This window comes from Battus philenor, unplaced genomic scaffold, assembly GCF_028537555.1.
Source record: "Battus philenor isolate CCGP_79_NKW_IND1 unplaced genomic scaffold, ilBatPhil1.0.hap1 SCAF_6, whole genome shotgun sequence".
NCBI classification, from domain to species: Eukaryota; Metazoa; Arthropoda; class Insecta; order Lepidoptera; family Papilionidae; genus Battus; species Battus philenor.
The window spans coordinates 13,454,802-13,473,951 of record NW_027181726.1 but is presented as its reverse complement, the minus strand read 5'-3'; the positions used below and the strand labels follow the sequence as shown (position 1 = coordinate 13,473,951).

General features: G+C 31.6%; 1 protein-coding gene across 1 annotated transcript in view; it reads left to right on the top strand.

The window, feature by feature from the left end:
* The first annotated feature begins 8,223 nt into the window (after positions 1-8,223).
* The window catches only part of LOC137930664 (protein scarlet-like), a 28,644-nt gene continuing 17,717 nt past the window's right edge, over positions 8,224-19,150 (top strand). The window contains exons 1-2 of the mRNA XM_068774000.1: positions 8,224-8,435; positions 13,951-14,119. Of these exons, the coding sequence (XP_068630101.1) occupies positions 8,337-8,435; positions 13,951-14,119 (268 nt within the window). The 5' untranslated portion in view covers positions 8,224-8,336. The remainder of the gene's footprint in view (positions 8,436-13,950; positions 14,120-19,150) is intronic.

Genomic DNA, 19,150 nt, shown 5'->3' with positions numbered 1-19,150 from the left:
GCTACCATAAACATTGTGAATTATCGATCCATGTATCGATTATACGATTGCCTTTTTAGCAGCACATTATCACATTGTTCTGATTAATTAATCATTTCTCCACTTAAAACATATTTAACACAATAATCCAAATAAATATAAATAATAAATACATTCTGTATTTTACGTATAAAGTAAACCACACTGGCTGGAAAAGTCGAATGTAGCACAAGAATTGTTCGAAAATATATAAATCTTGCAAAAATTTATGTTGTATGTTTTAATAGTTATGTTATATTTTAACTATAATATTAATTAGTTAAAACGACATCTATCTATAATTATAAATAACACTTGATAATATAATCATAGTAGTGGCGAAACTTTTTCGGATCGGGATGTCAAATTTTGTCACATCACTAAAGCATGTAAAAAAAATCTTTAAGTTAATTATTTCTTAAACAACATTTAAAATTCCAAAATCAAAATATGAAACAATTTAAAAAAATTATTCTACTTATAAACGTTGTCAGTTTTCAAAATTAAATTTTTAATTATTAAAAACTGACTCTGACAGTTATGAGAGACGAGTATTTGAGATATGATTTTTTTTACTTTCCATGACGCCTGTCAACAAAAAATGAGTCTACGTAGCATTGACACTCTTGTTATAGTTTCGCCATTACTACATTATGATGTTATTTTATAATATTGTATTAAATAATATGTTTTTTGTTTTTACTAAGTGCATTTATGTGAAAGAAATGATTCCTAACCGATTTTGTACCTGAGACAAGGCCAGTTCCCTGCACGCCGCCGGGGTTGCGAAGGTCCGTTGGCAGTCGCTTCGCGTTCAAAACAGTGCCTTAGCCATATTATTATAATTTCGTAATTAAAAATCGTTTTGTCTGTTATTATTTTCATAAATAATTTGCTAATATAGTTCTTGTTCCGTTTATAACACTTGAATGTTTAATATATTATTTATGATTCATTATGGCTACAATGCTTACAATAATATAATTGCACTAAAGTAAAATAAATGTTAAGTAAATCTACCATTTAAACGAAAGTTTTTGTCTAATTTTACAGTTAATTTTAAGTAAAATGTGTAGTTGATAACTATAAACATTTTTTTTGTAATAACGTTTTACAATGTATGCAATATACATAATTTATGTTATCTATGATATTTTTATATTTTTTAATAAATAATAATAAATCGTTTTAATGAAAGAATTTTTCGGCATTGTAATAATTGTGTAGTGCCATGTATAAAATTTGAGTTGATTATATTTCAGTAATTTAATTATACTTGTTTCATTTTGTCCTAAAACGTATTTATTTTTTGGACCGGACTCACGCTCCTGTCCAAATGGCATTTAGAGATTCAGCGGGTTCGAGGCAGCAGGTTGCAAAGGACATCCAGCCTAAGACCTGTTTTAAGATAGCAAAGCTAAAGGGCACAGGGGAGAGCCTCGGTTCGGGCCACTACATAGTACAATTTTAACCGATTGGGAGGACGCATAGCTCTTAGATCGCTTCGGCGGATGCTCTATGGAGTGACTTCATTTAGGAACCCCTCGAAGGCACTCTGGGCTGTCATTTGTAGATAATAGCTGGTTAGCAATCGCAAACAAGGGCATCGTAGACGGGCGTACCACGATTTGGTCGCTTACTAATAACAGTACTATGATCTAGGAAAGTGCTAGCGCTGGGAGAAGAGATGGCAGAAGACACAAGTAACGCTTCTATCTAATGTGATCGGGAGCTGGCGTCCGCTTTGTGCCGGATCGGAACTTATTTTAATAGCAAATCGACTTGTTTTAAGAATAGAATCATACAATGATTAGACCAGAATGGAGAATTTTTTTTATAGTGCCGTCCATAATTCATTTTACAAAATCGTAACAGACATTTGTGTGCATAGACAAATGTGAGTAATTTACTGTACTACAAGGATTTTCTCTTTAGCATAAATTATTGCTTAAATATTTACACTACTTATTTTAATGCCATCTATTGTTGATACTAGGAAATAAACAATTAACAATTTATCAACTTTTAATCATAAATAACAACAAATAATTAATAAAGAATATTTTACAACGTAAGGTTTATCAACATAAATTCTTAGAAAAGGAAGTGTCAAAGAAATGTCTAAATGTTACCGTATTACATAGCTAAGCAGAGCAGTTGTCCATCTATAACTGTCTTCTGGTCTAACTGTCATCTATAACTACAGGCAGTAAATAGTGAGTATCTGGAAAATATATTCCAAATACTCTTGCACGTTTTAGTATAAAACGATTTGAGTTGCATTTGCCTTTTTATTGAATTATCGAATTCATTAAGGAGTTTTAATTGATACGAATAAAAAGCGTTAAGTTTGATCCGTTTATTTGATTTTCATTGCCCTGCTAAGTCATTTCTCATTAGTTTTCTGGTTATATATTTGTTATTACTCGTAAATTTTAAGATGCAAGCCGTTACCAGTCATGCAAACTGGATTTTTTACTCTTTAAGGATCTTTGCGTCTAGTGACCCTATGAAGCATCCGCCTAGCGTTCCAAAAGTACTTCTAATCCGATAGAATTATTATTTTATTGTAGTAAAAGATACAAATAGTGTCGTAGATACGAACAAATATATTAAATTGTTCTTAACATAATACATAATACCAACAGAAATTATAACGTCTATATGAAATCGGTTAGTCTCATCAGCGGAATAGGAGTAAGAATTCTTTTGTATCTATTACTAATTATTATATTGGCACGAGAATAATCTATTACTTCAATACTTAACAGACTAAAACTACCTGAAGTAACTGACACTAACCACAAGGAAATATTGGGGGGACCGGAAAGTAATGTCGTTTCTGTCGACATGTTTTACAGAAAAACTAATAGATTTTTACTGCTCCGGTTTTGAAATTTGTATACTAGATGGCAAAAGGTTATTGATAAAGAAGGTGAATATATCGTTGATTATAAATAAAAACTTGTTAAAAATTTAATCCAGTGAATTTAACTTAAGATAGCGAGATTATTTTCCGGTACCCCTAACATGCTTTTTATTTTCTCGTGGAGAAACCTTGTAGTCAAACAACGATGACGCTGAGGCATAAATAATGTTAGAAGGCAATATCTAAAGTTATTGAGCTTAGTAACCATAAACTTTTAGGTTAGATTCCTTCGACACTCGGTTGCCTTAAACTATGTGAATGTTTCAACGGGCAAATGAACGTGTATATAATGTATATTAGAAACACTTTTTGGTTTATTATCAGGCAGAAATGCGATATACTTAGTGGAAGGAATTGCTTTTCTTCCGGACAGAAATCGCGTTTTGCCATAAACCGTCCTAAGTACTTATTATTTTTTTGTTGATCGTTGTTTTTATGATTCTAATGTATGGGGCAAACAAATATGGCCGCTTGTTGCATATATACATCAATTACTATACATCAATTTATTTAGTGACAAACCATTAAGTTGTGGGAGTTCTATCGCGGTAACGTTTGTCTGAATTAGGGTTTCTCTGTCTGTCGGGGGTTTGAATCGCGTTTGTTACTTGATATTATCTACTCTACTTCGATAACGTTTCGTTTGATTTAGGCAGCTAGATTTATTTGCACTTGATGGAGTTCACGGTGTTTGTAGTCTATATGTTATTAAATATAAAGGGAATGCGGAAAACTTTATGCCACTATTAGTATTAAATACTTTTTACTACAAGGTGGACAAAGGACTAAGCCTTGTAGTGGGCGTCCGTCAGCTGAAAAGAAAGAAAAAAGGTTTTATGTATTATCGGAGTCAAAGAAGTGACGAATTTCCAGGTATTAGACCATATTTAGTCTGATAAGTACTGTCTCACAGTCAACATTAGTGCTTGTACTATTTTTTTAAGCAATTTAGTAATTACTCGTTTATTACTTTACACCCGTAAACAACGCATAATAAAAAAAAATAACTAAATTCCTGAACACAGGTAATGTTACTTTTTAACAAGTGAATAGTAAACTGAACTGTGTAATAAAATTGACAGGTCGTTAACCCTATCGTCGGCTCGAGGTTTTATTTAAATTAATAGTTTTTTATTCTAACATGTTTGTAAAATATGACAGTGATAAAAAAAGATAATCTTGATTAGAGTCATAGATTGGATCTTTTCAAACCTTCGTTTATTTTTGTTTTTAATATAGTAGCATTCATTTATAGCCTTTGTAACTTCGAGTATTATGTAAAATTGTACATGAATAGTTAATTTTTAAAAACTGTTCTTAATTTATTAAAAAACCATTTTGACATGTTTCGTATGAATAGACATAGATCAGTAACATAATTTTGTGATCGCAAAAAAATGTTATACAGTACAGTTCCAGAGAATGTTTATAGAACTACTTACAGAATAACAATGCCTTAGGAGATCCAAACGCTCCGACAGTTCAAGCTACAACTCTCTCTTTTTTGTGCCTTTTATTTTTGACGTGACCGTTATTTCGAGTTCTACTACAAGTTTTAGAGGCCATAGCGCAGATTGTACTGTCTTATTAGTAAGCGTCTATCCAATTTGTGGGGGGTAGTCCTATACTTTGTTTGCAGGTCTGTGGTCTCCACTCCAGTACCTTAAGGCCAATTTGCTAATCCGCTGAGCCATGTTGGTTACTTCCGTTCGTCTACCAATCTTCTCATCTGTCTCGACAATACCTTGTTACAAATTTATCACTAACAAAGTTATTGCTCGATTTCAATATTTTCATTTTATAATTTTGACAAAAAAATTGATTGATAACTACCGTCTATTTTCCTTACAATGTGTAGAATACAGATGTTACCAGTTTGACAGTGAAAAAACAACGCGTTGGTATTATATTACGAAGAGCCTCTTAGTCTCAATCATTAAGTTTGGCAAAAATGGATCGTTTAATAATACAAGTGTTAAAGTGTTGATGTTACAACTTTGAATATTTATATTTCTATTATTATTAATCTATTTAGCTGGAGTAAATTAGGATGTTCGGATACAGACACATTTAAGATAAAACTCGCAATATTTATTAATATATGCTAATTGATTTGTATATTCATATATTCTTTTTTTTTATTTAACATATTTTTTCCTCGTAACATCATCATCGTTATATATGATAAACGCCTATGGTAAGGCATAGACAAAAGATCCGGCTCTTAGTTGACACTCGAGAATCTTTCATCCCCAATGGCCGTCGCTTCAATGTGCCAACATTGGCTAATGTAAAGACGTTGAAAATTAATCGTTTATTTATAAAGTCATAAACAAGATAATATATCTTGTATCTTGTATATCAATCTAACAATGGGTAGTTTTATCAATTAATCCATAAATTCAATTTACTCTCCAACATTCTGAATGTAAATAGACAGTGCAAATTTGTATAATCTAATTGTTGGAACAAATATTATGAACTTTTACTCTAATACTGCGATAAAATCATGTTAAATTGACGAGCATATGTACTGACAAATACCATAACTAAACTAAACTAAATACTTTTTATTAGATCTCTTGTACTTTTTAAAATATGAAGTTAAAAGTAGAAGATATACAACTGATGAAAATTAACTGGAAAAATAAATTAAATATGCATATAATTTTTTTCCGGGGTAATTAATTCATTTCTGCTACAGAACTAACAGTGTTGACGAAACTCAGGTTGTTTCTTAGTCACCAGTTTCCAAAATTATGGTTCTTATTGAAAAAAAATTCAAAATTAACTATGCTAGGTTTTAAAATATGTGCGCCGAAACCACGATTTCGGCGTTTTGATTTAAAGAGGGCATGGTGTAAGGTTCAGCGACGACTAGCTCTCTGGCTGCTGATGAGCTATGATGTTCTTTCTTTGCCACTTCTTAGCCTCCTGCATTACATATAATAAAACCTATGAATAATATGCAACATACAACTTATATATCAATATCGAATCATCGGAACAATTAAAAATTTATGCCGTACGCGTTAATTCGGTAATTTTTGTTATTTGATTACCGTTTTCACCCTAGAAAGGGGAAAGTGGTCAGACCATTTTCAACATATCAAAACCTGTTTCGAGCCCAGGCACAGAACCTGAAATTCTACTAAGTAATGCATTAATTAGCGAATAAAGATTTTAATGGCACCAGGCGATGCCTGCTGTCATGTATGGAATGTAATAAATATGAGAAAGTAAAAAAAGGGCAAAAAATAAGGATGGTTACCAATCCGGTTAAATAAATAACTTATCAGCCGTGGCTCAGGAGGACCCGTTGTTTTTTTTCACTGTACTGCCTATGCTAAGAGCCTGTCAATCGTCCACAGCTGGGCATATGCCTCTATTACATATTTCCTATAGAACCAGTTGGAATCGGCCTGTTTCTAGCATCTGCCGAAAGACTTTAACAAGTTCAATCGGTCTGTGGTCTTCACTCATAAGGATAAGTCCCCAGCGGTCATCTGTTCGGCGCGCAACGTGACCTACCCACTTCTACTTGCCAATCCGATGGGCTACGTCGACCATCTTCGTAAGTCTGCTGATCTTCTCATTTCTGAATCTATTTTGTACAGAAACCGGAGCATGGCCCGCTTCGAGTGGCTTTGGAAGTGGAAATGGGTAGGAGCATTGCTTGCGGCAGCATCGCTTCCCTTTTTAAACAGCAGGAGAGTCGCCACACTTTCTTGCAGTATTGTTGCAGGATGGTGGATGACATTATTTAGCATTAAAATCGTGTAATTAGAAATGTGGTGAGGGATGGGAGGCGATGCGTAAATAAAATATGGGTGAATGCTGTGAAAATGATAGAAAACAAAAAGGATGAAAGAGGGAATAAAGAGAGAAACTGTGAAGGATGAAAGAAAGGGAGTGAAAATAGGAAGAAAAGAGCGGGAATTGTATTTAAAAAAAAGCTTGGCCCTCTCCATACCGTTGAGTGCGTAGGTGTTTGGCAATGGGGCCCGAAGCCAGAAACTATTTACAATTTAAAGATTTTAATTATTACCTGTTCATATTCCTATGTAATTACAGTGGGAAGTCTGTATTAGAAGACGACGTTTAGTTATTACATTATAGCAGTCAACGAGAGCGTAGGCAATACTATTTTGATGACATCGTCGTTAACGAAATTAATGAGCTATTTTATGTATCTCTTAATCTCTCGAGGTAAAGATGGAGGTGCCACGTATTATAATTCAAAATCTTGTGTAATATTTCAAATAAGGACAAGGCGAATCACATTTTTTAATTTAAATTTACCATTCTGTACATTTTGATACAAAAATCTAAATCAATTCCGTTTTAGAATTCAATACTTAAAAATGGAATCGGCATACTTTTATTTTGTACTAACCAAATAATAAGGAATGGTCTGCAATATACTGTGCTGACGCGCACAAGAAATGTCTTTTTAAAGACTTGTTTCAAATTTCTTAACTATTTATTGTAATAAATGAATTATAATAAGGAAACCTTTCTATGTAAATCGTTTAATTAAGGTCGATGATATGTTACCAGGCTACTTTAAGGTTGTGTAAACAAACCACTGAGTGCGTTCTTGGTTTGGTGTTCGAATCTCGATATCCATAAATCGACAGTGTATCCGTTATAAATTTTAACAAATGGTAAATTCTTGTTACCCGTTTATTTTTATTAATGTTTCTAGTTATATATTTTTTAATTTCTTTAAATGAAGAAATTAAAAACTTAATTTTGTGTAACTAAATCTTTACCACCTTTTAGCAATGTTAGTAATGAAGCGTACTAATCAAGTGAAATTTTAATATGAAGCGGAGTCCTCCAGATTTGCAACCTTGAAAGAGGTCTTAGTCTAAGCGCTCTATCCGCTTTACCGCCTTGAACCCATGAAATCTGCAAATGCCACTTAGGCAGCTTTCAAAGTCTAGCCCTATAAACAAAGATTCGGTTTATTTATATATACAAATACACAATTATTTAATTGTGATAAATATTAAATGAACAAAACGTAGAAAGCTAAAATGACCTAAGGGACGAAATATAATAATACAAAAATTAAATTAATTTTTACAATTTACTACTATACCACGCTTACCACATTGAATCACATCACATGAAATAATTGTAAGACGTTAGTGCATTATTTCTCTATTCCTTATTCAAACTGGAATACCTATGGGTTCTCTCTGTCTAAAACTGTCGCCGTCCTCTTTTGACGCACATCATACGTCGCATTCGTCGTTGGGTTACGCGGACCTCAGCACCCAACGTTCGGACAAGCCGCGCCGCGCTCGCGGTAAAATGTTACGTTACAAATTTTGAATGAGATTTTTGAGTGTGACATTTCTCAAGAAATTGTGACGGAAAAATGAGCGACTCGGACAAAATTGTGGACGTGAAAAAAGACTCAAGTTTACCTTCCTCTATTAATTCCTCAGAAATTAAGTCTGATGGGGAAGATTATCACGTAAGTATTTGCATAGACAAGTCAGTAATTTTCTTAGTAAAAATATACGTAAGTATTGAAATTAGTTTAATTGTATTTCAAAATGTTACCAATAGTTTTTATCTATTGATTAAAATATTTCCCAATTATCTTCCAAATCACGTGTCACTCAGGAAAATTCTTAAAAAAAACTTCATAACATATTCCTTAAATTCTTAGCTCATATTGCTGACTTGTTAAAAATTATTAAAAATAAAGTTAATAAATAAAAAGCCATGATTACAAAAGCAGGATTAAATAAATAACTACGAAAAATAATGATTCAAAGACTTGAAGACGGAAGCAAATATTAATACATAAAAGTTAATTTGTATATTACAAGGTAAAAAAATAAAAGTCTTACAAATTGTTACGCATCCATTATTATTTGTAATTTGTAAAACAATGACTAACAGTAATTTTAATAGTTTTTAAATGACTGGTTACTACATAATTACATTTATCATAGTATTGAAGTGACCAGTTAATTGCATTTATGCATTAATTAATTTTTATTGACAGTTAAGGAAGCATTTGTTCTGATAATATTACGTAATAATTAATATGTGATCAATTTATTTTGAAGTGCTGTTTTTTTTACTAATTATGACCAAAAGTTTGTATTGAAATAAAATTCTTTTGCAAAACGGTATGATACCGCAGTAATAGTAAAGTTTGATAAATACCGCCCGAAACACGAGAAATAATCCAAGAGTTCAATATTTACTGCGACTTTTGAATTATTTCTAATAAATTTTTTTAGAGCGTTCACTCATATGTTGATAGATTCCGCCATTTTTTTTAGGTTGATAAATGAGTTTTAAGTTTTAAAGACTATAATAGACTTTATTTAATGAAAACTTTATGAAATGTTTACGTATTCATGAGACCTGTCAGTTGACAGGAATATACATATATAACTACATTTATAGTTAATCAAATATTTCTACAACTAATCTACAACACGTGTCGTTTATCATATAGTATTTATAAATATAATCTATTTACCTGTACACTGCATGTTAATTTTCAAGTAAGAGCAGCGTAAGTCGTCCCCACCGATAAGAAGGACAGTCCACATTGTAGAGGTCCTTCTGTCAATCTATGAGGAAAGCCTAAATCCATCTGTGGACGTCATATGGCGGAAATCATAATGATAAATGTTTTTCAGTTACATACGGTGTTGAATTTACGTTCTGGTTATATAGACTAGGAGCTAACTTGAGTTAGCTTATTAACGAAAACTTTACTTGATGATGCTTTTGATATATTTTTAAATATTATCCTAGGAAGGAAGTCTTGGACTTAAATAAGCATGGCTGGACTAATGTACTTTATCGCTAGAACTTCCAATTATATTTTCTTGCAAACGAGTTTAACAAGTATGGGAATTAAAATTTTTCAAAATAAGAACGTGGTTTTGTTACACCAAAGACGTGGAATTTTATAGACGCGCACGGTTTTAATTCACCATAAATTTTCGAGACGACCACAGCTTACGTCGCATCCATAACGATACGTTATATTGGATTTTGTTCGCCGCCCAGGCATTTTTAAGCCGGTTTTATTATTGAAAAAAGTTCTAATAGACATTCGACGAGAAGACGGTTCAAACGTTAAAAGACTACCATAGATACCAGAGATATTTTGTCGTTAATGTATGGCATTACAGTGTAGCGAAGGAAATTCTGGGGTTATATTTAAAGTACCGAGGATGACCACATGGAGGGTCCATATAGCTCTGTCTGCCCACCAAAGAAGTTGTTATTTTATAAGTAATTTTATACTTCCGTTAACTTTACCTACTAATAGTTTTTTAATTGAATATTTTTATATTCAGTTATTACTCAAGACCTTGATAAGACGTTAAAAAACTTGCTCAGAAAGTGATTACAAAATTTAACTATGTTTGTTGGATTTTTTTTAAGAAAAGTTCATATTCCGATGATATAAAAACTAAATAAAAAAATAATATTTTTTTGGTCTACTATACACTATATAGTATATATAAAATACAATTTAATAATATAATTTCGCTGCCATATTGAATTAGAAATGAGTAGATCTGCAGAAGAATCAAGTTCATTGAAATAGCTCGAAGTTTTGCTCGTTTGAACTGGCAGCTGGATGAAGCACCTCGATCTTATAATCAATGGCCGTTGGGGCGACCTTGAGCCGGTAGACGCAGCATGGGTAGATGCACCGACGATATAGAAAGACGCGAGAAGTCGCCTGATGTGAGCAGCACATTACCAGCCGTCGTGCCTATCTCTGAGTAAGGCCTATGTGTTGTAGTGAACGTCTATTGACTGAAAAGCAGATGTATAATATATAGATTGCTTATACATTTTTAAACTTTTCTTTCCACTAGTTTAATTAAAAATAATAAAATTCATTGATAAAATACCTATTGTGTGCAGGTAGTTCTAAATAAAACATTAACAAAGTGTTTTATCGCCGAAGTATACCAGAAGAATCACGGACTTAAAGACTTATAAATTAGAGTGATTTGCTAATATTAAGACATTTTGGAAATGTTTTAATTATAGACAGGTTTTGATGAAGCTCTTCTATTATTAAACTATTTAAATATTTGATACAGTTAGAACTGATGCAAAACTCGAACAAGAAATCAATAATACATTGATGTAACGAATTATTTTAGAAAATTATAAACAGTACCTGCTTTTAAACTTAGTTATTCAGAGCCAGATCCAGAGACGGCCTTATGACTATTAATACAAGAAGAGCGCGCGGTTTCAATCTGATTAGTTAAAGTCGCGCAAACGTCAGCAGAAAATTCTGTTAGTTTAGTTATTTCTGCTTTATCAGCTTACATCATTTCTTCTCTATTCCTTCTGTGTTTTCCGTTATTTCTCTGTCTACGATACTTTTGCCACTCTCTTCTTTTTCATTTATGTCAGCTACAATTTCTTCTTTTTCCTCGGATGTGGAATAAATTCCTGGCAAATGTATGATAAGTCTATGGATGACAGATTCAATAATTTTCACTTAAGCATCTCTAAGTTATGTTATGTTATTAGTAATGGTAGCTTAGCGGTAGAGGATAGAGACTTGCCATCGTAGGTGGCGGGTTCGATTCCCTGGATATAAATTTATATAATTCACACTTTGGGGATTAATTATAAGAATATATAAGAACACTACTGCCAACAAACAAATTTCCACAGGATGGTAAGCAGCGCCTTTTCCGTATCATCATATCGCGATCATCAACCCGAGCGTGGTATACATTATATTATAGTATACAACTATAGTATACATATCCTTAGATATCTTTTGGAAAAGCCTTTGCCTTGCAATGGGCTTCTATAGGCTGAAAGGATGACGACGTTAGATTTAAGTTTCCCCATCTTTTCATCTTTGCTCACATATCTATGTGCATATAAATGTTTAAGTATGACAAAGTTATCAACATCAGAAATAAATAACTTGATTTGTCATGTCCTTAGTAAAGCGTGATTATACTCATTTCTGTAAATGAAAAAAAATTCAAGAAGTAAACAAATTTGGACAGTGAAAGTATATTCCCAGGAATCGAAAGATGTTGAATTGTGTATGCCATAAAATTTCGTTTTTATATGCAGTCTTTTTACTTTCTGTTCAAACTAGATATGCATTTAAAAGTTAGAATATTTAATGAAACCGCGACATAGATTCACTCCGTGTTATATGAGACAAACGAGATGCTGTGGTTTTTAGATCGGTTTCACACATATATCGAGTTCCCGAGATACGTGTACTGCGAGGTTTATGTTGTATACGCATACTTTAAAATTTAAATATCTTGATTAATATATTTTTAATGAGACAGTTTCAGTTTTTTCGCAAAGTTTTTAACCGGAATAATGATGTCACAATAATTGTACAGTTTCGATACACTTATAGGTAACAGATTTGTAATAAAAACAAGTTGAAACTTCTAGATTAAAGTTTGCAAGTTCGAATACTAAATAAACCAGCGGGTTATATATTTAAAATACAAATCTTTAGGAAATAAATAGAGACATTTTGGCTAAATACATTGCAGAGCCTTTTAGTTTCGTTACAGACAGTGTATATAAATACGATTACTTTAAATCTTTGAATCTTAATATATAAATCAAGCGGTTCGTTTAAATAAATTTAATTGTTTGATACGAAGATGAAAACATAACCTATAATTATTTTAGATTATTTTCGGACGACCTGGATAAATATTTTTTAACTGACATGTGCATATAAGAAAGTACATGTTATCAACAACTTATATAAAAAATTATTATTATAAGTAATTTTAAAAACTACTAAAGAAACTGTATAGACTATAATTATTCTACAATTTTTTGGAATTATGAGTGATTGAATTTGCAGAACTTCTAGGAATTTTAGAGAGAAAGCAAATATTAATGATTAAACATTCAATGTGACATATTCGTTTACGTACCAGATGGAAAAACAAGAAATATTGTGTTTTCCATAGCACTTGAATAAAAATCAAATTGACACGAAACGTTGCAATATCACAATATTTTCCAAATGAATTAAGTCTTTAAATTATTCAAAACGAATTGAATATTTGTGTAATATTTTTACTTCAAATTTATTTCAGTTGGTTGCGTAATAATGCGCGGAAGGTATAGATAGTTATATCAATAAAATAAGTAAGGTACGCTGTTATCCACAAGATCTTTTAAAGTTAATAAGATCCAGATCACAATAAAATTATTACTAATAGATAACTCATGTTAAGAACTATTAAAAATAGTGTAATTAAAACTTTTTTTATGTAACTTAAAACATATTTATAGTACATACGTCATTTGTTATTTTCCACATTCGTTATTTAAGCCGAACACGAATTTGTTTTTAAGAAATAATCAATGTCGGAAACTAGACCCGGCTGACATAACGTCGGAAGCTCCGGTATGCCTAACCTGTCGAATGACTTTTTCGAGTCGTAACGACCTATCGATTCGATTAAAAATTCAGCCTTTCGAGCGTATAAGAAAAAGAATGTGTAATTGATAATTATGTCGTAACGTTTGTTCGTGCGGTATGCGATTAAAAAATACTTTCCCTCTTACCCTTATTTTTAAGCCGACTCGAAACATTTGCATCAAACATAAACTGTCGGTCGGACGAGATTAACACAATGTCCATCAGTTCCGAAATAAGCTATTTTTGGGTGAGAAATATTTTCTTTAATCAATTGTTAGTACATAAATTTAATTGATGATTATTAAGAAAAAAAAACTTTATAAATTCTTTTTAATTATTTAGTCGAGGTAACCACGACTTTTACGACATTATTAAAGCTTATACAAAACTCTACGCTTTCTAGTGACATATTTTTACGTGTTTATTTAATTCATTAATTTTAAACGGTTCAAGAAAATTTAAAGTAAAACATTGAGTGCAGAAATACAGTATAAAATAAAATAAGTAAATAAGTAGTAATTTAATCTTGATTTATAATAATATTCTTTTTTTCCAGGAACCAGTTGAACACAAGTACACACCATCAAAAGGCGAATCGTGTTTTCAAGAAATTGAAGATCTCCTCGGCTCGACGCAACCTCCGCGACCTTGCACGCTGGTATGGCGCGACCTTTCAGTTCACGTGAAGTTGAAAGATGGAAAACTTAAGAGACTTGTTAACAATGGTAATGATATTTTATTTCATTTATATTACGATTCTTATTAAGAAGCTCAAAGTCGTTAAACGGTCTATAGAGAGGCTGTCAGGCTCTTTGTTTCTTCCAAAGAATAATTGCTCCTGATAGTAAATTCCGTGTTCTGCCTCTTTTACTCACCTTACGAAATAAAATGAAAGGGACAGCAATTTTGGATGTCTCGTAATTTTATTTACATAATATTTTATTTAATCAACGCATACATACATATACAATGCTTTTGGATATATTCATTCAATTAACACGATGATTAAATGTTTATTTATTTTCAAACCGGAACACGATTGCATCTGTAGCTTTCTTAAAAAATTAAAGAGGCATGAAACTGCAAGAATTCTCAAATTGCATCCGGTTATACGCATTTCCCTTTTGAAATTACAAATGGCGGTTGGTGTTATATGAAGAAAGTGCTTTTTGGTACGATTGCAGATCATATTTCTGCCTTTAGGCTGTAATGAGTTTTCCGAACAGCAGTCATTCAATTTAAGAGCAAATTAGACAGTGTTTTTATATGACTCTATGAATAAATAATCTACATATTTATATAGGAAAAAGATTTGCACATATCAAAACTTTTTTAATATTCAAAAAAATTTATTACGAAAAACTTTTTTTTTATAAAGTCGCAATTCTCGAATTGACATGTTTTTGATACCCAGTTAACCAATTAAACTTTTATATCTTTGAGGGGTAAGCGTATGGACTTCTATTATCAAATAAAAAAGAAACCTACATCTTTGTATTTCAAATAATGATTTGTATTAACCATGTGCTCGTCAATCATTCTTTTTATTAAAAAGCAGTAATTTTCCGTTGAACAAACACTTTTGTTATAGTAATTCTCTACTAGTGACTAATACTATAAGTTGTCTGTATTATAATGTGACAATCATCGCCTGAGGAATGTGCGCGGTGAGACAGGAAAAGGCGCGATAGCTAAGACGCTCACAGGGTATTTGAACACGCGAATACTTGACGCCTGTCTACCTTTTCTGTTCTGTCATTAAAATGTTGATAGGGACTACGGAACGATTTTAGGATTTAATTTTTGAAAAGCAAATTCTGCACACTACAACTATGTTTATTTTAAAAAGTTCTATGAAATATTTAAAATAAAAGACAAGTCAAGAGTGAATAAGTTTCATATAGGCAAGTTTTTACTATCGTAGACCTCGTGTCATCGCCTAACATCAGGCGAGACAGAGGTCAAATGCATCTTTATAGGCATAAAGGATAAAAAGAAAATATAATTTGCGCATATTCTTAAATCACACTAAATTGCATATCGATCCATTAATTACATCACACAGTTCTCAACTGCCACATTATGCGTCATCTTACTTGTAAAATTTTGGATAGTAATAAAACTTGTTTTAATAAAAAAATATTAACGTTTCATTTGTTTGGTCTTCAGAAAGTTCAATATGCTATTTTTATATGGATTTTAAATTTATTCCAAATTTTGCATAAACGCATTCATGACATTTAAATAAAGATGCCGAAAGTGATCTGTGATATTTTTGTACCTTGTTAACGACTAGTATAAATGTACAGATATTTTCTTGCACGTGGGTACACCATTCACCTCAAAACGGTAGCGCGGAATCATTACTGTTTCAGTTAAGAGGGCATCATAACTTGTTAAATTATTGTGTTTATGTGACGGAACATCTTGTCTCAAGATGATCAGCTCAAACGTGGTACTACTAACTGTTGTATTTCAAACCACTGTGTACACTTCCTGGTATTTTAATCAGACTTATGTCTCTAGGGTATTTGAAATATATACCGGGCTTGACGTACCCCGAGGCACTTGGACCTGATAATGCCAAAAATTACTACCGGAAAATATTCACAAAAATATTTAATGGAATCAGGCGTTACCTTGCGGAAGTCCATCCTAAGTAAGAAAAGGACCAATATTTAGTCACTTCCGCACATGCAGTGGTAGTCGTGCAACAAAGTGCACCGCCCGCCAGCCCGCTGATAAATGCGTATGCGGCAAACCATACGAATTACACAACTGCCACGTTAATTCACTCAACACGTGTTTCGCCCCTCCATGGGGCATCTTCAGGAGTTATGTTACACCGATTAGTGCCAAATACAGAGTCCACAAAAATTACACCATCTATTTAAAAAAAAAAAATATTTATTACTTTATTATCTTACTCAAGACTTCAGCTTGCTAAATAATGTAAAAATATATAAGGTACTGAGTATTGTAATAAAAATTGAAATTTGAAACCTCGTTATCAAATTACGTTTTAATAATTCAGCCACTGGGAGTCACACATGATCGAACAATCGATACAAGCGATAGTTGACGCTCGTGTGTGAATTCGTGCATGATCCGTGTAATTAGGATTGATCATTACGTATTTTGAAAATGAAAGAATTTAATGAATGGCAAGTCTTTTTTAATTATATTAAATACAAAAAATTCCACGAGCATATTACATAAAGGCAGAGCGTTTATTGGTTAATCAAATTAATTTATAAAAAAAAACCTGTTTGATCATTTTGAACGACCAATTTAAACGTAAATGTTTAGCTTACCGTGATAAAAAATGTTAACGAAAATATTCCTAGACAAATAACGAACTTATATTTTTTATTAACAATTCCTGTTGAAATTTTTGACTCATGTCAAGATCATGAGTTTCAAAATGTTATTTCTACACTGGAGATATAATTCTCGTTAATTAACTTTTCTGAATAACTGATAATCTGTGCTGGTACAAAAAATCGTTTTAATAATTATAATGATTTATAGAGATATTATACGTGTAAACATTTATATGTGTGCGAATAATTCAATTTTTTAAATTGTGATAAAAAGTTGAAGTCCGTGGTGTTACTAATTTAGTAATATGTTGTAGAAGATTATGGAATAAAGTTCGAATAACAAGGATGTCAGAAATTTGAGAAAGAACTTTTTGGTCTATAATGTAAATGAATTTCTTAAACTATAAATTAATGTTATTGGTTTATATCAATTTAACTACACCTACATGAGTATGTATATATTAGAGGAACCAGGAAGTAATGTCGTTTTTTTAAGTTAAATTGTAATCAACAATATGACCTTTTGCCATTTAGTATACAAATTTTCAATGTAGGAACAGTAAAAATCAATCGGTTTATCTGTAAATTCTATCGACAGAAATGACATTACTTTCCGGTCCCCCTAATATTTAAAAAATATTGAAAATATTTTTAAAAAACTTTCGAAAATTTCTTTCATTTTTAGTTTACGAATCGTATTTCATACTGTTGGACAATACTAGCCAAAACATAATTTAATACGTTTACTTCATTTTAAGATTAATAAAATCACAAAATGAAGTAAAAGTTAAAATAAACCTTGAATGTTTCATATAATTTGTAGACAATTGAGCTTTACTTCATCCTGATAATAGCATTCGATAGCGCCGATGTTCAGTTTGGTCAACCACCCTTGAATCGTAATCTTAAAGCATAATGTGTGATAGTATAAGTCGAAGTATCCTTTCGGACGTTTTTGCTTCATCACTTCAAGGAGTGTATGCCTAAGAGGTAAAGCGTAAATATACGCAGTCCGGGCCTAGGTCTCGACTTAGTTATTAAATAAGGTTCAAGCTAAGCGCTTTCAGTACTCTGCCATCTCAGCTCCGCGGAATATATAAAAGCCACTAAGGCAAACAGTGACCTTCCGTCATGAAAAAACAGCTCGACTAGACTGTGCCGTTAATATGGTAAGAGTTTTAAAGAAAAGCAAAGTCGGATTAGAGATATAGTGTTACAGATTATTATAACGAGATTAAAAGTAATTCAGGCAATTAGAAACTGCTGTAGACATTGTATTGTCGTGCTGCACGGCTAAATATCTGATGATGTATATTAATAACAAATCGAAAAATTATAAATTCATCATCCTTTTAAAACGCCCATTTTAGACATAAATCCTATAAATTTTCAATAGAATCGGTTGGAAGCGGCCTATTATGTCATCCAACCAACTTGTGGGTCGACATCCAGCGCTTGTAGGTCCGTGGTTTACAACCTGGAATCTAAATACTCCAGCGGTTATCTGTTCTGCGTGCTATGTGACTAGCTCAATGCACTTTAACTTTTCAATCCTCAAGTTGAAGTGGAAATAAATAATTATTTACTATTGGCGTTACATTGAAAATTAAAAAATACTTTTGACAGACAAAAAAGCCAAAATAGTACGAATTTTGTTGCTTCTTCCTGCAGCTATATATAGCAATTACACAAATGTCAAAATTTTGATTCTTTTTTTAAATTATAAAATTAAATTATCTTAAAATATTTAAAATAGAAACCATAATAATTAATATGTTGCAAGAATAACGTTATAGTATTAATTGAATAATTATCATATTATTTAATAATAAACACTTAATGTTAAATTTAAATCTAAAAGGTGAGCTATAATGTTATATTAATAAGACGATTTAAATATAGCAAACTGCATTTATTATCACGTGTTTAATCGGAAAAGTGATTTTATTTTAAGGCTTAGTTAAAAACAAATTGTGTGAATGTGTAATTATTTTTAGTTAGTTGTATTATTTATCCTACAATATCACTGTAACTAAATTATTAAGTCTTTCTTACAATTAATTAAAAAAGAATAGATTATTTGCGACTTCTTATAGAGAGCTGTTAAATATTGATTTCTGTTTTATTCAGTTATTGGCGTATTATACATAAGCTAAAATAATTATAGCTGTTTACATCTACAATAGGCAAACATGTTTTATTTTATACTATTATAATATTAAATGAAACTATTGGAAATTAATATTAGTTGGCGTGTCTGTTTAACAATCGAAAATAATCAAAATACGCAATCACATATTTAATGATTGATAAGAGTTTCACCGTAAGAAATTAATGGTGAAGAACAGTTGCTCGTGTAAGACTATCACACATATGAAACGGTATACCTGTAAGTAAGAAAAGGACAAATATTTAGCCACTTCCGCACATGCA